This window comes from Nannobrachium achirus (genome assembly GCF_963921795.1).
Source record: "Nannobrachium achirus genome assembly, chromosome: 19".
NCBI classification, from domain to species: Eukaryota; Metazoa; Chordata; class Actinopteri; order Myctophiformes; family Myctophidae; genus Nannobrachium; species Nannobrachium achirus.
The window spans coordinates 50172000-50190197 of record NC_137826.1 but is presented as its reverse complement, the minus strand read 5'-3'; the positions used below and the strand labels follow the sequence as shown (position 1 = coordinate 50190197).

General features: G+C 43.8%; 1 protein-coding gene across 1 annotated transcript in view; it reads left to right on the top strand.

The window, feature by feature from the left end:
• Nucleotides 1–9410, top strand: part of LOC308304908 (rho GTPase-activating protein 7) — a gene marked incomplete at both ends in the record, with an annotated part of 129960 nt that extends 120550 nt beyond the window's left edge. The window contains 5 exons of the mRNA XM_080749533.1: nucleotides 3539–3653; nucleotides 4389–4682; nucleotides 5060–5304; nucleotides 8114–8287; nucleotides 9302–9410. Of these exons, the coding sequence (XP_080605659.1) occupies nucleotides 3539–3653; nucleotides 4389–4682; nucleotides 5060–5304; nucleotides 8114–8287; nucleotides 9302–9410 (937 nt within the window). The remainder of the gene's footprint in view (nucleotides 1–3538; nucleotides 3654–4388; nucleotides 4683–5059; nucleotides 5305–8113; nucleotides 8288–9301) is intronic.
• Between the last annotated feature and the right edge of the window lie 8788 nt (nucleotides 9411–18198).

Sequence of the window (18198 nt, the reverse complement as noted above, 5' to 3'; positions counted from 1 at the left end):
CAGATCTACCAAATCAAATGCAGTACTAAGATTTTCTCTCTCCCACGATCGTCTGTTTCTTCCTTCTTATTGAGCATTCAAGATGAGACATCAAGATGGGACAGACAGACAGACAGACAGACAGACAGACACAATAATTGTATGTTTGTTCTGACTCAAGTCTTCCTCTGAATTGCGCGTGTGTGTGTGTGTGTGTGTGTGTGTGTGTGTGCTCTCGCGCACGTGTGTGCGTGTATATGTAAGTACATACAGTACAATACTGATGGACAGTAATTTCCTCCTGTTCTTTCCATGTCACCTCCTCTCATTCAGTTTCTCCTCTCTTTCACTTTCTTCCTCTCCATCGGCTCTGTTTGTTTGCTCCTGTAGACATGCATCTCTCTCTCTCTGTCTCTCTCTCTCTCTCTCTCTCTCTCTCGTCTCATTCCATCCTTCAGATTGACAGGTAGATGATAGAAGTCACACCTCTCTCTCTCCTCTCCTCCATTGTGCTGAAAAGCCTCTGAGTGGCAGCTCAGATCCACTTCATTTAACTGAAACCACACGTCCTAACCACACACCTGCACTATCATTGTTCTGTCACAATGTTGGTTGTGGCATGTATTTGTCCAAAAACATTATTTTTCAGGAAATGAAAGAAAAAAATAATAATAATAACATTCAATTGCATCCAATTCATAAAACACACAAACACACTTACTGTAACCACTTTCCACTTTTCAAAGATGGCAAAAAATAGCGGAAATCGTTTTTACTTTTGTGTGATACTGTAGTATGACAAGGAATGGCATTAACTTACGAAAAGTGGTCGGGCTAAATGGAGAATTTACATAGCGCCTTTATCCGAAGGCGCTTTACAGAGATTGTGCATTACATTCACCCATTCACCCACACATTCATACACTGATGGCAGAGGAAACCATGCAAGGCACCAACCTGCTCACCGGGAATAATGCTCAAGGACTCTACACTAACTCTGGGGGAGCCCGGGATCGATATGGGAACCCAGATCTGTAATGAGATGTCTCACTTATGGGCAGTCCCCAGAAGAGACAGGCAGTAGGGAAGCTGAGAGGGAGACTGTGTAGGAGAGAACAGACAGTAGGAAAGCTGTGAGAGTGACCATGTAGAAGAGGCAGGCAGTAGGGAAGCTGAGTGTAGACCAGGGTTTTAGGCTACCCGCGGGCAATTTACGGCCCGCGGGGTGCTACTGTCTGGCCCCCACTAACCCCAGTAATAATGGTGGTATAAGAGCAGCAACAACACTAGTATATGGTCGTTGTCGGGTGGAAACCTTGTATCTCCAAATTTGTATGTTCTTTCGCAAAGTAAAGCCCTGCTTCATCATACAAGGCCATCGCACAAAAGTAGTGAAAACAGCTGATCTACAAGCACACAACGCCTTGCGATGCGAGGCGTTGTGTGCTTGTAGATCGGCTGTTTTCACTAGTTTAAATCATTTTTAAAATGATAAATGATAAACGGTTTTGGACATACAAGATTTTCACCCGACAACGACGATATCTGAACAGTCGCTGGAGTAGCAGGAACGCCACCGTCACCCCCTGCAATGTTGTGGCCCTCGGCTTGGTACCCTAGACATAATTCGGCCCTTGGGGAAAACTAATTGGGGAACCCTGGTGTAGACAGACAGTAGGAAAGCTGAGATTTTAAATGAATAAACAAACAAACAAGCAAACAAATGATATTTACTCGTGAACCATAAACACACCTACTTTTGGGGAACACTGGATGAGAGGATTAGCTTTGCGGATGTCAAGGCTGTATTTTAGAGTCCTACCAGAGAACTGAAGGCGACAAGGCACAAATCCTCTTATTTTGATGACCCGGCCAATTCCCCCGTCATGCACCATGTGGGTGGGACCTGTTCACCTGTCCTTGGGGTCAAGACCAGCTCAGAGATGAAGAGAAACACACTCCAATACTGTTCCACTCCCAAAACTAAAGACACACAAGAACAGGCACGCACACATAGACACGCACACATAGACATCAAAGGGGGCTCGAGCCCCTGCCTTTTTATCCTTCGGTCAAAAGTGCCCTCTCCAGACCATGCATGCAGTTTTTACTCTGGTTAAAGAAATGCAAATGCCCTCTTTTCCTGCCATACCTGAAGGCAGCATTCAAGAAGATTTGTCTCGTCCAAACTCTCCTGAACTTGAATGCAGCAGCTTATATTTTTCCATCTCTGTAGAAATCCATGCCGTTACGCCACATCTCCAGTATTGACTTGATTATGCTTAGTTCAGTGTGGTATCAGGCACCGAAAATAGCCGACCTCTAAGCTCTTGGATGTCTGCTAATTTAGATATTTTCAACAAAAGGTCAGTTTGGAAATGTCAGCCCCTGCCTAGCTCCAAGATTCTCTGCACGTCCCTGCACAAGAATACAAAAGGTGACAGAACAGCGGATCCCAGATATGCCCAAACACATCCGTTCATAGGATGCTGCAGTATCGCTAAAACAACGACTCACTCTTAGCAGTTTTAGTTCAGCCTCTTCTGTTGCATTCTGGGTTATGACCTTTGTCACATGACGGGTTTCTTGTCAATCTCTGTGTGAAAAAACACAGAGAGAGAGAGAGAAAGAGAGAGAGAGGATTAATGGGCGAGAATGGAATATAGAGGGGGAGAAATCAAACTGTACACTATACGTGCAGAGAATGTTAGAGAGGCAGGGGCTGAAATTTCTAAAAGGGCCTTTTGAAAGTAGCAGACTTCGAAGGATGGCTCTTTTCGATGCTTGATTTACACACAGAGAGGGCAACTCAAACATAATGTAAGATGCTGCATTCAAGTTCAGGAGAGTTTGTAATTCTATTGAATGCTGCCTTCAGACATGGAAAGAGGGCATTTGTATTTCTTTCACCATAGTAAAAACTGCATTCATGGTCTGAAGAGGGCACTTTTTTTTACAGATGGATAAAAGGGCAGGGGCTCAAGCCCTTTGATGTCTATGTGTGCACTAGAGGTCTTCACAAGTCTACCCAGCTGAACCGAAAACACCAATGTTCAAGGCCTGTATCGGTTCTGTGTTTTATCATGGTCAATTGAGTCTGGGTTGCTTCATACTCTAAATGATTCGTAAAGCCTGAGTCGATCCGAGAAGCCCTGTTTCTCAGCATTGATCGGAAGAGAAAGTGCCGTGTGATGATTTAGATACAGCGGAGTTCAGTGACTTGGGACGGCGCATCTGACTATACCTCCATGGAAGCAAAGATGCGTGCACCAAACACGCAATTTAATTTCATTCTCTCGCAACGTGGAAAGGTAGCCTCTGCCGTTGTACAGACGGCTGCGACGGCTGCAGGTTTATCTATCGAGCGCTGATCATTTCCAGTTACCGTTGTCATCAGCTGTAGCCGTCCAAAGCTTACATAGCCTATTCTCTGCACGGCCCTGAGAGACACACAAGATAGAAAGAGAGAGTCAAAACAACAAAGGGAGTTGGACTTTGATGTGCTGTATGCTGATTGGTTGTGTGATTCATGACTTTCCTTCTTGCTTCTCTCTGATAGGTCGAGCCACAGGAAGTACAGTCTGGGTCGCCCGGACCAGAGAGACCTGAGCGAGACCCTGGCAGCCACTCAGGGCCTGGCACACATGGTTACCATGGCAACCACACTCTTCCAGGTAAACAATCATACATGTCAATACAGGACAGTGCACTTGGGGTCTGGACCCCAAATTATTTTGCGGGTTCCCAGATGATTAACTTAATGCCATTTTTTTTCTCACTCAATGGTAAACAAACCAGTACACAGTATAAGTAAGTAAGTAAGTGTATAAAGGGTATCTGCACATTTATAAAGTGACAATTTAAGGACTTTCAAGACCGTTTTAATACCAAACTGGCCAAACTGTCAAATATTAAGTAAGCAAGAGGCGAACATTGTGAAAATAGCCGATCTACATGCTCACAACGCCTCACAACGCATGTAGATCGGTTATTTTCACAATGAGTCACATTAAATGTAATATTTACAGACCTATCAGAGAGAAGGAAGAAGGAAGTCATGAATTACGCAACATTCAGCATAATGCACATCAGGCACGTGCACACATAGACATCAAAGGGGGCTTGAGCCCCTGCCCTTTTTAGCCGTCTGTAAAAAGTGCCCTCTCCAGACCATGAATGCAGTTTTAAAAACCTTCCTCCTATGTTTTAGGGGACGTGGCACCCCATCTTTCAGGATCACAATGTCATGCACAACACGTTGTGAGCTTTCTTTAGTTTATTAAAGTATGTTGTTACATGGCATGGGCTATTTTTGCTATTTCTTAATGGATTATCGCATTAGAATGTGATTATATTCGATAATCGATTGATCAGTGGATTCATTTATAACTGCTGCACCTCCACTCCAGGTCCCAGAGTTCTGGGGAGGTCCGAGCGCCCTCGTCCCCAGCCAGGAGTCACTCCTCCTGGGGGAGGGAGGTCAGAGCGCCCTGGTCCCCAGCCAGGAGTCACTGCTCCTGGGGGAGGGAGGTGATGGTGGCGAGGAGGAGGAAGAGGTGGAGGAGGAGGCCATGATGAAGGAGAGGAGGTGCCGGCTCCAGCGCAGTACCCAGCTCCTCCTGAGGGAGGCGACAGAGAAGAACAGAGGCTGGGAGACGACCCACGCTGTGGCGGGCAACCATGTCGAGCTGTCTTCTAAACAGGTGTGTGTGCGTGAGAGAGAGAGAGAGAGAGAGAGAGAGAGAGAGAGGTATATAATGTTGAAATGTGACAGCTGACAGCTCTAAATGTCATTATCCCATTTAATTGTAGGCTTACATACATTGAGTTTTGAGTTCCACATTTTGTTTGTTAATGTAAAACCTATATGTTTTTCGCATGCCAATAAAGCTTCTTTGAATATATGGTGGCCTATTTAAAACTTTGAAATGTAAAATCCGTAAATGAATTGAATTGAATTGAATTGAATTGAATTGAGAGGCAGAGAAGGGGGAAAGGAAAGGGAAGAGGGGCCAAGGAATCAATAGCCAACACAGATCAGAAAAAATGGCTACAAAAAATAACTGTTCTCCTCCTCCAGGTGGATGACGGCTGCCCCCTACCGCTGTGGCGTTGCTCTGTGGAGGTGGAGGCCCCCCAGAAGGAGGTGCTGCAGCGTCTCCTCAGGGAGCCGGAGCGGTGGGAGGCGCCGGGCGGGGCGGTGCGCCGGGCGGCCGTGGTTCGAGCCCTGGCCGGGGACGCCGAGGTGTACCGCTGCCTGCTGCTCCAGGGGGGCCCGGGGGGCGCGCTGGCCCCCCGGCCCCCGCTGGACCACCTGCTGCTCAGGTATGGAGGCCCAGGCGAGGCCTAGGCTTCATGTACGGCCCTCCGGCTCTCTGGGGCAAAAGCTATTTCTTTTACAGGTTTCAGAGTGCAAAAGCCTCCCAACAGCCTTGTCTGAACAAGTAGTTCAGACGAAGCATTAGGATTGGTTGAAATAGCTATCTACCGTGGTGTTATTGAGCATTATAGAACAGGTCTCATCAAACAAAGCAACCAGCCGGCTTGCTATCATTGTTTTTGTAGGCGATGCCTTGGAAGCGGCTAGACTAGCAGCAGTTTCATGTTAAGTTCAGGGACACAGTAGCTAAATGTAAGGGTAACTATTGTATAGTCGCAATATTACCTTCGGCTCGTTCCTGCAGCAATGCAGGCGTGCCGATATTAACGATAACACACACCCTCTCCTGTAATATTGCTTAATTATAAGCCCAGACTTACACCTATACCACTGGTTTCCAAACACTGGGTCGGGACCCATTTGTGGGTCGTCATAATCCAAATAATTGACCTTTTACTCTGTACTTAGTCTGCTCTTTTTCCGCTCTACACCAAACCTCTTTGACGAAAATAGCCAATCTACAGGCTCACAGCTTGTAGATTTGCTATTTTTGACTAAAGTTCTCAGAATATGGACACTAGGGTTCAAGTGGTTAATATAAAAAGGTCACACAAAGATTTGGAGGCCCCCCTGTAGTAACTCTGAGGACCCCCTAGGGGTCCCGGACCCCCTGTTGAAGACCCCTGAGCTAAAAGGAACAGGAAGTGATGCCCACTTTCATGCAAGGGCTCATGGGACACAGGAAACGTGTGGATTCAATTTATATTCAATTTGATGGTGTTCAACTACAATTTTTGTCAGTTTTTGTTGTTTGTATGAGCTCTCTCTCCTGATTGGATCAATCCAGCTGGAAAACGTGTAGGATAATTTGGCTGCATTTGTATGAAGTCTGGGGAAGTACTTAGAGGTATTCTAAATTAAAACAACAACGATATTCTCTTAAGAGTTGTTTATAGTGATTAAAGAGAATGTGAGCACAAACTCAAATTAATTGGAGTAACCGTCCTTTGGGTTTCTTTTTATTTAGTTAGGCACATGTCTAATTAAATAAAATACACCCAAACGACTTTATCTTCAGAGAGGGCTGTTGATTCTTCCACTTGTTTGTGGTGAGAACTTCATAAGAAAATTATCTAAAAAAAAAAAAAAAAAAAAGAATGATCCAAACAGAAGAGAGAACCCATTCATCAACTTCAATCATATAGTGTTCCAGTTCCAGTTTAGTTCCAATAAGTGCGAAGACTATTGGCTAAGACCTGAAAAATACTTTCTTTATCTGTGGCGCTCAAAGTTTTTAATGTCAAGGACCTCTAGAATAATCTGTATTTAACCGCGGACCCCCATCGCAAAACCCCCCATCATCTGGGGACCCCCCAGAAGTAAGGAGTTGAGAACATGTTCCCTTTAAAAGAATATATATTCAAAATGTTCACACATTTTCACGGTTATTCAAAAGTAGCAGATCTACAAGCTCACAGCGCGACACCGAGTGCCACGCTATGAGCTTGTAGATCTGCAATTTTTTAATGGAAAAAATAGAAACATAAAGTGAGAGAGAGACACACACACACACACACACACACACACACACACACACACACACACACACACACACACACACACACACACACACACACACACACACACACACACACACACACACACACACACACACACACACACACACACAGACAGAGGAACCACAAACTCTTCAAAGTTCTTATGAGGACACACAGGGATTTCTTGATTTTGGTCAGTTTATGAATTTCAAATCTAAAGCTTTGAAGATAAATGCCAGCGACTGTGTTTGTAGTCTACCTCAGTCGGAAAAGTTACAGTCATACATTTATTGAGCAGACAACACAATTCTAGTTAAGTCATGTTTTACTTTATCCTCTCCTCCTCTCCTCTCCTCTCCTCTCCTCTCCTCTCCTCTCCTCTCCTCTCCTCTCCTCTCCTTTCCTCTCCTCTCCTCTCCTCTCCTCTCTCCTCTATTCTTAAGCTCAGGGCACAGTCTGTTCTCTTGTTGTTATTCTACAAAAACTCAACCAGTCCGGGGACTCGACACCGTACTGCACTAAGTAGATACTCCTGGTGAAGCATTACAGACTAATGTACAGCTGGATCAAGGACAATAGGATTTGATTGAGGTCCCAGAGACAAAATAATAATTTACTATAAAAACATCACAGTGCGCGACACCTCATCCCAGCTCAGCAGAAGGATATAGCTGACCTGTTCTGACATCGCAATGATGTTGCAAATGAATTTCATCCTTCCGATATCATAGACCTATGACGTCCATGACGTCTGACATCATACAATCCCATTTGTGCCCATATATAGTCACACTTGCAAATTAATTCCAACCTTGTTCCATTTTGTGCTTGTGTGTCGCTCCTCCCCTTAGGGCGTCTTACTGGTAATAATAATAATTATTATTATTTGAGAACCCCTGTGGGGGTCCCACTCCCATCCCACAGATAGACTGGTCTAATGCATATCTAACTGGGGGTCCATGAAATGTAACCCAGTAAAACCAGGAAAGCATCCTGTTTCATTTCGTTATCATTGATTTTACATATTTCCATTGGCTATATTAAAACATATCAGATGTACAAGCTCACAGCTTTGTGTGCAAGTTTTAACCTTTAAAAAACCTCTACTAATTTAGAAGGCATTCATGTGTAGATTCGGCCTAAGGTCTTAATGTTAATTAATATTAATATGAATGTAATCTACTCTCCTCTCCAGAACGTGGCAGTCGGACCCGGGTTCCGGTCCTGTCTATGTGTCCAGTACGTCCACGCAGTTCCCGGTGCTGCCAGTAGAGGGCGTCAGGGTGCAGGTGTCCAGCTGTCTCTACCTGCTGGAGGCTCTGGGAGACAAGAGGACCAAACTGACTCACCTGGACCGCACCGACACCAGGTGAGACAGACACACAGACAGACAGACAGACAGACAGACTAAAATTCATTATGAATTAATAACTTATACCCTTTATTTTTTACTGCGAAAATAGCATCTACAAGCTCTACAAGGGGGCCTAATACAAGCCTAATACACATTAGGCTAAATTGTCTGCCATTGTTTGAGAACCAACTGGTCTATTACAGGGGCGTCGTTTGGGGCATCAGGGGATTTAACCTCAAATTCACTTATTTTATGCATATTGGCCCCAACTCATTTATCAACCACTTTCAAACGTACCATCCCTATTTTGGGAATGTCATCATAGGTGAACATCTTCAAACATTTTCTCTTTTCGCCCCCCAAACAGATAGTGAAAATAGTGGATCTACTGAGAGCCTGTAGATCCACTAGTTTTTGCTATTTTAGAAATGATGTGGTAACCACTGCAGTAGATTAGAGATTATCATGATTGATTATGTGTGACGTTATAGAGTAGATCATGTGTTCATTGATTATATTAATATTTAGCTCTTATGATACATCATTGATACTGTATAGCTTGTAGCAGTCTAGGTATCGCACTAGGACTGAGTAGCCAGTGTTTTGGTAAAGCCTATCTTGTTATGGTACAGCTCGTCCCAGAGGCCTTGGAGCCACACAGTATAACTCTAGTGTTTGACCATTCTTCTTGGCAGAACTACTTTACCACTGACCAGAGTGTTAAACTGTACTTCTGTCCATGATATCATGTTACATAAACTTGACCACCACCACCACCACCTAATACATTGTCTTGTCTCCTCATTTTCTCATTGATTATTGATTGATCTGAATTCCACCTTTGTTGCCAATTGCCATCCCATATTTTTTTCTGAAATGACATCTCTGGTCTGTCACCGATCTAGACCTAATCCCGCCCACCCTGTGTGTGTGTGTGTGTGTGTGTGTGTGTGTGTGTGTGTGTGTGTGTGTGTGTGTGTGTGTGTGTGTGTGTGTGTGTGTGTGTGTGTGTGTGTGTGTGTGTTGCAGGGGCAGGTCTCAGGAGTGGTACAGCAGAGTCAGAGGACACCTGCTGGCCTCCAAGCTGCTCTCCATCAGAGACTCCTTCAGACCCGAGCACAGAGAGACCAGCATATGAGACCAGCACAGAGAGACCAGCACATAGAGACCAGCATATGAGCAAAACCCCCCATCATCTGGGGACCCCCCAGAAGTAAGGAGTTGAGAACATGTTCCCTTTAAAAGAATATATATTCAAAATGTTCACACATTTTCACGGTTATTCAAAAGTAGCAGATCTACAAGCTCACAGCGCGACACCGAGTCATTTCTTTCAACATAGTAAAAACTGCATTCATGGTCTGGAGAGGGCACTTTTTACAGACAGATAAAAGGGCAGGGGCTCAAGCCCTTGATGTCTTTGTGTGCACGTGCCTGCCCCAGAATATGGATGCTGGGAATCAAGTGGTTAAGAAGAAGAAGATTGGAGCTTTCAGATCAGGATTGGAAACTGAACTTTGAACTCCAACAAATCCGAACTGATGGATTTAAATGGTTCTTGGGGATCGGACTGCAAGAATCTCTCTCTCTCTCTCTCTCTCTAGTATGGGGACATGAGAAAAATGCATACTGTATTACGTTAAATGAGTATTTCACTTTAAAACACTTCTGGGGTCATTTGAACTTCAACTTGGGACTTGTTTTGTGTGCAAGTTGATTGGTTCAATATCCAGATATTTGATATTCAGATACGCCTCCCTTCCTATACAAACCCATTAACTTTACAGACTCTTTGAAAACACACATCCCTGCTTCTTGTCCTTTTAACAAATGCTGTGACTTATTTCTTTTTTGGATTAGCTATGTGGTTGTTAATATTTTCATTAATGTAATATTTCACCAAAAACCCCTGTAAATCTATGCATGAAATCCATAGAGTGCATGCACCTTCTCCCTCTTCTTTCGTCTAATTCCCTTCAGGGTTGTCACAGCGGATCATCTGTGTCTGTTCTCTGTGTCTTCCTCTATCTCTCCAGCCAGCTGCATACATGCCTCATCCTTGAACCTCCTCTTTGGCCTTAATCCTCTTCTCCTCCAGCCTGGCAGAAGAGCCCTTGGAATCCATGCATGAAATAGCTTATTTAAAAATAAAGGTCACAAAGTGAGGCATTGTTAGCTTCTAGATCTGTTTTTTTTTCTCCTTCTTTTTCTTTCCTGCAATTAAGGGAGTACTAGGGAGTATAACGCTTTAAAGGAGTAGTTCACCCCAAAAAGTACTTATTCTCAAACCAGTAAGACTCCCTAATCGGGAGATAAGAGACCGTCAGGTCACATGTAAAAATCGGCCTGATGGTGGCGCTAAATGGGACAGATCCATGTTGATGACATGACTGTAGACATACTGTGTACCGCTTTTTGTGATTTTAGGGCAAAATCTGTAGATCTGCGATTTGCTTTGTTTTTGTCACATGCCTGAGCCACTCAAAGAGTCTACTACTGTCTCCTATTGACCGATGACACGGTCATCAAAATATTGGCTTGGGAATGCAAAAAAAGAACAGGATGCGTGTGACATGCCATCAGGTTGGTGGTAACACCGTTCCCAGCCCACCCTGGCCACTCTTCTCCCCTTCACACTCCGCTGGACAGGGAAAAATAAAATGCAAAGGACAGCAGAGTTTAGTGAAGGACAGTTTGATGTGATGGGGGTCTTTTAGGCTCCACTGAACTGTCCTGTGAACAGAGGACACAGAGTTCTGGAGACCAGGGTTGAGCTGGAACTAGTTACGAGCTAATATATTATGGCAATGTCATGTAACTTCTTACAATCCACAATCAGTAATAATATTACAGACAGTTATTAATCGCAGTAGTAAGTTTGAGTGACAAAGTTACAATGAACGCGATTTGTTTATGACCGAGACAAAAATGGCAAGGGGCCAGGGACTAAAACAGATCTACAAGTTATCAACCCGTTGCGATCCGTCACTTTATTCAAGTGTTGAACAGTTATTTTATGCATGCACCCTCTCGCGAAATTATGACAACATTTATGACGGAGGGGTTGGTTAGCAAAAGTAATATAGTAATATAAGTTGTAATGTAGTTTCTCTTGATACAAAGTAATAAGTATTGTAACATTAAAGGAGTAATAAGTAATCAGTAACATATATACTCTTCCCGAGTATATTGCCAAACACAGTGTGACGCCCTTAGAACACACACACACACGCACGCACGCACACGTGCACAGAGTTCCCTACATTTTATATTTATTGGCCCTCTGTCGTGATGTCAACTTATCCTAACTCTGTGTGTGTGTGTGTGTGTGTGTGTGTGTGTGTGTGTGTGTGTGTGTGTGTGTGTGTGTGTGTGTGTGTGTGTGTGTGTGCGCGTGCATGCGTCTGACATCAAACAGTCAACTCCACTGAGAGTACATAAATGGACCCTAACAGGCCCATAATGGTCCATGTGGTTCCATTTGTACTCTTTGAGATTATCACCAAGGATTATAGGCTGTACTATGTGTATTATATCCATGTACATATCAGATTTACGAAGCATGGTTGAACGGTATTCTCTGCACCACATATAATCTGTCATACTTTATTCCCAAAGTTTATTTAACGAAATATATTCAAATCTATGTGTTTATTTAATTATATTTCTTTACTGGGGAAAAAGAAAAAAAGAAAAAAAAAATCTTTATCTTGTTTTCCGGTGTGTTGTGAAATCTGTATTTATCTGCCAAAGCAAGTAATTAAAATGTTGATTTCTCAGTGATCACAGCTCCTGTATTTGTGTGTGTGTGTGTGTGTGTGTGTGTGTGTGTGTGTGTGTGTGTGTGTGTGTGTGTGTGCGCGTGCGTGCGTTTTATCACAGGTTAAGCTGATTATAATTTGTAGAGCGGATTGAATTAACAGCATGCAAGCCTACAGGCGTAACATTATCAACAGTTTATTTAATTCCCTTGGAGTTTACAAACGTTTTAGTAAATACTGAGGATGTTTTAATGTGAATCATGGTTATCTGCCAAAACCATAGATTTCCATCTTAGATAATGTGCAGTAAAAATAATAGTCTCTAGCAAAACCAGTAAGACTCCCTAATCGGGAGATAAGCGAACGTCACGTCGCATACACAAACTTTAGAAGGCAATCGTAGCCAATCAGGAGGGAATATGGGAAATGGGACAGATCCATGTTGATGACATGACTTTAGAGATACTGTGTACCGCTTTGCATGATTTTAGGCCAAAATCTGTAGGAGCAGTGTCCAAAAATGTGTTTTGCAAAAATCAGCCTGATGGTGGCGCGGGTGGAGGTTGTGGTTTGCCATCCAAGGAGTGTGTGTGCAAAGTTTGGCATGGATAGGGGCAACGGTGGCGGAGATATGAGTAGGGCAAAAGTGTGACGTGACAGACAGACTGACAGACAGCCGGTGGAGCTTTCCATAGTCACTGCGACTTGACGGACGCAATAACTAGCAAACTGTCAGTGTCAATAATTGTGGTGAAGTAAAAAGTACAATATTTGCCTCTGAGATGTAGTGGAGTAGAAGTAAAACTATTGACATTTGTAAATACTCCAGTAAAAAAAAAACATCTAAATCCTGCTTACACAAAAAACATACAAGGTTTCCAACAGACAACAACTCCACTACTTGCTCTGGATAGGGGTTAGGATTCTTGCTGAGGGACACACATCAACATTGGCTGGCCTGGAATCCTACGCAGGCAGGCTCACTAACCACTCAGCTGTGGCCACTTTGAGCTACACACACTGGGTCACTCAAAGTAGTTCCACGGCGGGTCTTGGGAGTAGGGATGGGACGATAAGAGATATTATCGTTTATTGTATCGTTTATTGTATCGTCCTCCGTCATGCACTGGGATCAATTCACCTTTTATTTGCCGAGCTGCATATCCTGTACCACTTAAACCCTGTATAATTGGTAAAGGTAATATTATGCGTACAACACATATGGTGCCAACCCCGAGTTTCCCGAGTTTGTATTGGTACTACCGCTGTGCAAACCCCGAGTTTCCCGAGTTTGGGCCGTTTTTGAAAAAAAAAAAGTTTTTTTTTTCAATTTTTTTTTTTGGACCTTCAGAAATGTATTAGGCATGATCGCGATCGCGAAATTGCATGTTTAACCCCCATACCAACTCATTCTTTCAAACATGGCAGCCATGTTTGTTTACATCTGAAGAAAACATAATGGCTGATAAATCATGAATGCCTGAACAGATTTCTTTGTTTGAAAGCTGTGAACAGCATCTACACACGTGGTGCATCATCTAGGCATGGGCGTGCACTTTTTACACAATTGCACAATTACATGGAAGTCTATGGTAACCATGGCAACGCGAGACATTGAAGAGAAAAAATCATTGCAACATAAGTGTTAATACAGTTTTTTTCACTCTCTATCAAATGTCTTTGCCAAAAAATAGCCGATCTACAAGCTCACAACGCGTCGCAATGCGACACATTGTGAGCTTGTGGATTTGCTATTTTTTGGCAAATGTTCCTCCCCAGGATAATGGATATTGATTATCGCGACAATATCGTAAATCGCGATTTCTTTTGTCACAATAATCGTGATATGACATTTTCATATCTTCCCATCCCTACTTGGGAGTTAAACGTGATGATGTGGACGTAATGTTGCTGTGGTGCCGGTAAGGAAGTGAATTGGCATAACATACATCTGGATAGTTCTAGCGGCGCGATTACATACAAAGTCAATGCAAAGACGAGACAACACAAGCCAAGCGGGAACGGTCGCCCCGGTATCTTCGCCCCTGCTGGAAAAATCCAACTGACCGCGTCCTGACAGCCAATCAGTGTTGATGTTGTCCGGAGAGACGGAAATGTTTTATGGTTTGTTTTTTTTACTCCGAGCCATGAGGCCCGATAGGGCAGCTTGCCACCTCAACATGACGCCAGAATGACGCAAGGACTTGCCCCCAATCCAACCCTTGATGCTGAGTGCCAAGCAGGGAGGCACTGAGTCTCATTTTTCAGAGCCTTTGGTATGACTTGGCCGGGGATTGAACCCCGCCCTCCCAGTCTCAGGGCGGACACTCTAACTACAAGGCCACTGAGCTGGATGAAGAGCATCTGCCAAATGCCTAAATTGTAAATTTGCCCACAGCGAAAGCAGCAGCAGCCTCTCCTCCCTGGAGTGACGGTCAGTCTCATCGGGCTGTTATTGGATCTGTTTCCGCTGCAACCATCCCCACCTCTCCTCTTTCATAAAGCGTGTGTCAAAATGCCTTTTTACTCTCTGTCCTTCAGACAGACAGAGAGAGAGAGAGAGAGAGAGAGAGAGAGAGAGAGAGAGAGTGAGTCACAAAGGAGAGACGACTCCTGGGCTGCCGAGGTTGTGTTGTTGAATGTTTCATGAAGGCGTTTCGTTTGGAGCTTTGAGGAGAGTCATTGTTTGTTGTCATTCAGGTTAGGGGATGTTATTGAGAGCAGCTTCCTCCCCGCGGTGCACGCACAGGGTGGAGTGGGAATGCATGACAAACAGAAAAGGGAGAGAGAAGCCTTCCTCAACAACCCCTAGGGGTCCCCCCGGTCTCCAAGTTAAGAATCAAGTGTCATAGGACCTTTTTCAATTTCAACTTGTCTGTACTCCTGTCCTCGCAAACTTCATCAGTCTGTGCCCACTGCCCAAGTGTTATTCCAATCCTCCAAATACCCGGATGTAGACTTGATCCGCCCCGATCCTCCCACTTTACCAAGTCTGGTCTGGACCAGACTTGCACAGCTTTTCACAGCAAATGACCCACAATGACTTTCACCATTCCTTCTTCTCTTGCTTCTCCGTCAATAAACTGTTCAACAGCATCATCTACACTACAGTATGTGCAATCTCCCACAACTTGTTTTTACTGTTGGCTTTATATAGGCCTATTGATGCTTAAAATATACAAGTCTGCAGTATTTAATTTGATTGTCAATCAATTTTATAATTATATTGACCAAAATATAGGCTACACTTTAATGAACAAATTAATAGGCAAGGCTGTTTCAGTATTTCATATTTTGTTTTATTGTCAATGCACATTAAGCCCTGAAAAGTCATTTATTGAAGAGTAGCTTAGATGTTATATCTGACTTTATTTTAAGTCATTATTACATTTATGGCCACTTGCAATAAGATTGCTGTGAGAACGGCATGATACGATAATCACCCAGGGCTGTACACTCAGTGGGCTATATATATTTATAATTAATAATATAGGCTATTCATATGCATATTTCTACACGCTTTTTAGGTTATAACAGACAGTTGATGGGATAGGTTAACATTTATAAAAAGGAAATAAAGAAAAGAGTGCTTTATTTATTTTTTATTTTCTTATAGAATGTTTGTTGTAAACTGCACAATAAGTGCATTTTATACTCAACAAAATATATCCACTCATACGCAACATGTTCATATCTTGTACATCTGCTGCTCTGAACAAGTTCACAGAAACGTGCAGTGGAAATGCGCTGCAGCAAGTTGAGAAGGTGACGTAATTGAGTATGCTGCTATTCCAATATCAGGGTGAAATCTCGCTCTTTCAAATGACCATCATTTCGACAAAGGAGCGTCAAGAGGGTTAGCGACTCACCCCACGGAGGTTAGGGTTAGGGTAAGGGTTAGGTTTGGGTGTCGAAAAGATGACATGTAGAAACAGCGAAGCGCTCCCCAATATCAGAACTACCCTCCTCCCGTCCTCAGAAGTCCCTACTCCCGAGGAGAACTTGCAAGTCTGAACTCCCAAGGAGGGAAGTCTGTACTCCCCAAGTAGATAGATAGATACCTTTATTATCCCAAGGGGGAAAATCAGTTGCCCAGAGGCAGCACAGCAGTAAGGTTATTTACAAAGCTACAGAGAAGTATGAAAAAGATAAAAGAAAAAACAAGAACAGAGTACAGAGTACACTAAGTACAGTAAGAGCAAGGTACAACAAGAAAGGGAACAAATAATATATATAAATATATATATATACATAAAGTGTCCTAAAGCACAACAATCAATATAATACAGTAGCCGTTTGGAGAAACGGCCTGTAGTGTGTGGAAGTTGTTGTGTCTGTATAGTGACCCCACAGCACTGACCCCTGTCATCATGAAGTGCTTTGCGTGGCTGGGTCTTTAAGTCTTCGTGTTTAACGTTTAAAACACTAAACGTGAAGAAAAGGCTGCACACTCACAGGATAATTTAATACCAACGTTTTGACCTGGAAAGGTCTTCTTCAGGGATTGTAGAGTTTAAATACATCAAATCTCACCACCTCACTGGACCTCCATGCCGTTTACATATGCATCGCTCAAGGTAGTAGGGGGGCACAGTGAAGTCAGTAGTGCTGTCGCCTCACAGCTAGAAGGTCCTGGGTTCGATTCCCGCCGGACTCTGTGGGCGCTGGGGGTGTGTTCTCTCCTCCGTGTCATCAGTGCCCATACCCTAGGTGGGGTTGGCAAAAGGGCCTTACTGTGGGGAGTTTGCATATCCTCCCTGTGTCTCCTAGGGTAGGTAGGTACCCTTACAAAAAACATGCAGTAATCCTGGTCTCTATAATGCCTCCCCCTGGCCAGCCGGGCGCCTGATGGAGGGGGAAAGGAACTGGTTGGAATAACGTGTTCCTTCCACGCGCTATGTCCAACCAGGGAAACTCCCCCCTCGAGGTCAGGTGAAAAGAAGCAGCTTGGACTCCTCATGCTTAGAAGGAAGCATGAGGTCAGGTTGGCAGAGGGAGTGTAGCACCCAGGATTACATTCGATAATTGAAGGGTGAAAAATCTACTGCATTGGTTCTCAGCCTGTGGGTCGGGATCCCCATGGGGGTACAGTGAAGTGACCTTTTTTAATACCTCAAATAAGAAAAGAAAAAGACCATTACTGCATCGTAATCAGTTCAAATATGATTATTTTGGGAGTCGCGGATTGAAAAGGTTGAGAACCACTGGTCTATTGGACTGCTTAGTTACTTTCATGGTTCTCAAAGTGGATTTCAGGGACTCTTGTTGTTCCTTTAGGGGGGCCTAAATTGATCCATACAAGCCTGTAACTTTGGCAGTGTACAAATGGAACCCTCAGGGGCACGGTGGCTCAGTTGGTATAGAACTGTCGCCTCACAGCTAGAAGGTCCTGGGTTCGATTCCTGCTGGGGGACGCTGTGGGCGCTGGGGGCGTTTTCTTCCTCAGCGTCATCAGCACCCACACCCTAGGTGGGGTTTGTCAAAAGGGGCCTTTCTGTGTGGAGTTTGCATGTTCTGCCCGTGTCTCCTAGGGTAGATACCCTCACAAAAACATGTAGTAATCCTGGTTTCTATACTGCCTCCCCCTGGCCAGCCGGGGCTCCCCAGGCGTGGCAGAGGGAGAGCTGAAACCAAGATTACAGGTTAGGCAATTGGCGCTGGGTGAAAAAATGGGTTACAAAATTGTGGGATAAAACTTATAGAAAAAAAGGTTCCATTTAGGGATGCCCCAATCAAGTTTTTTTTTTTTTTTTGCTCCCGACCCTGATCACATATTTTTGCTCCCGATTCGATCCCGATCCTTCCCGATCCGATCTTTTGGCAATGCATTAAGGAAAAAGAAAAGAAAAATGCTTTTATGTTGTCCCTTAAGGTTATCGTTTTTTTAATTTAAATAACAGTGTCCATTCTATCCAAGCTTCTTTTTTCACTTAGCGCAGCATTGTATCAAAATAAATTAAAAAATAAAGCTCATCAGCTTATATATCCTTTAAATATATAAAGACAAGGTGTTTCGATCTTTTTTCGGCCCTGATCTCCCCCGATCCCGATCCCGATCTCCCGATCCCGATCTGGACATCCCTAGTTCCATTTGTACCGTGCCAAATATAAGGGGGGGAAACCTTCAAATGTCAAAGTTTGAAAACCACTGCTTCATACCACAGA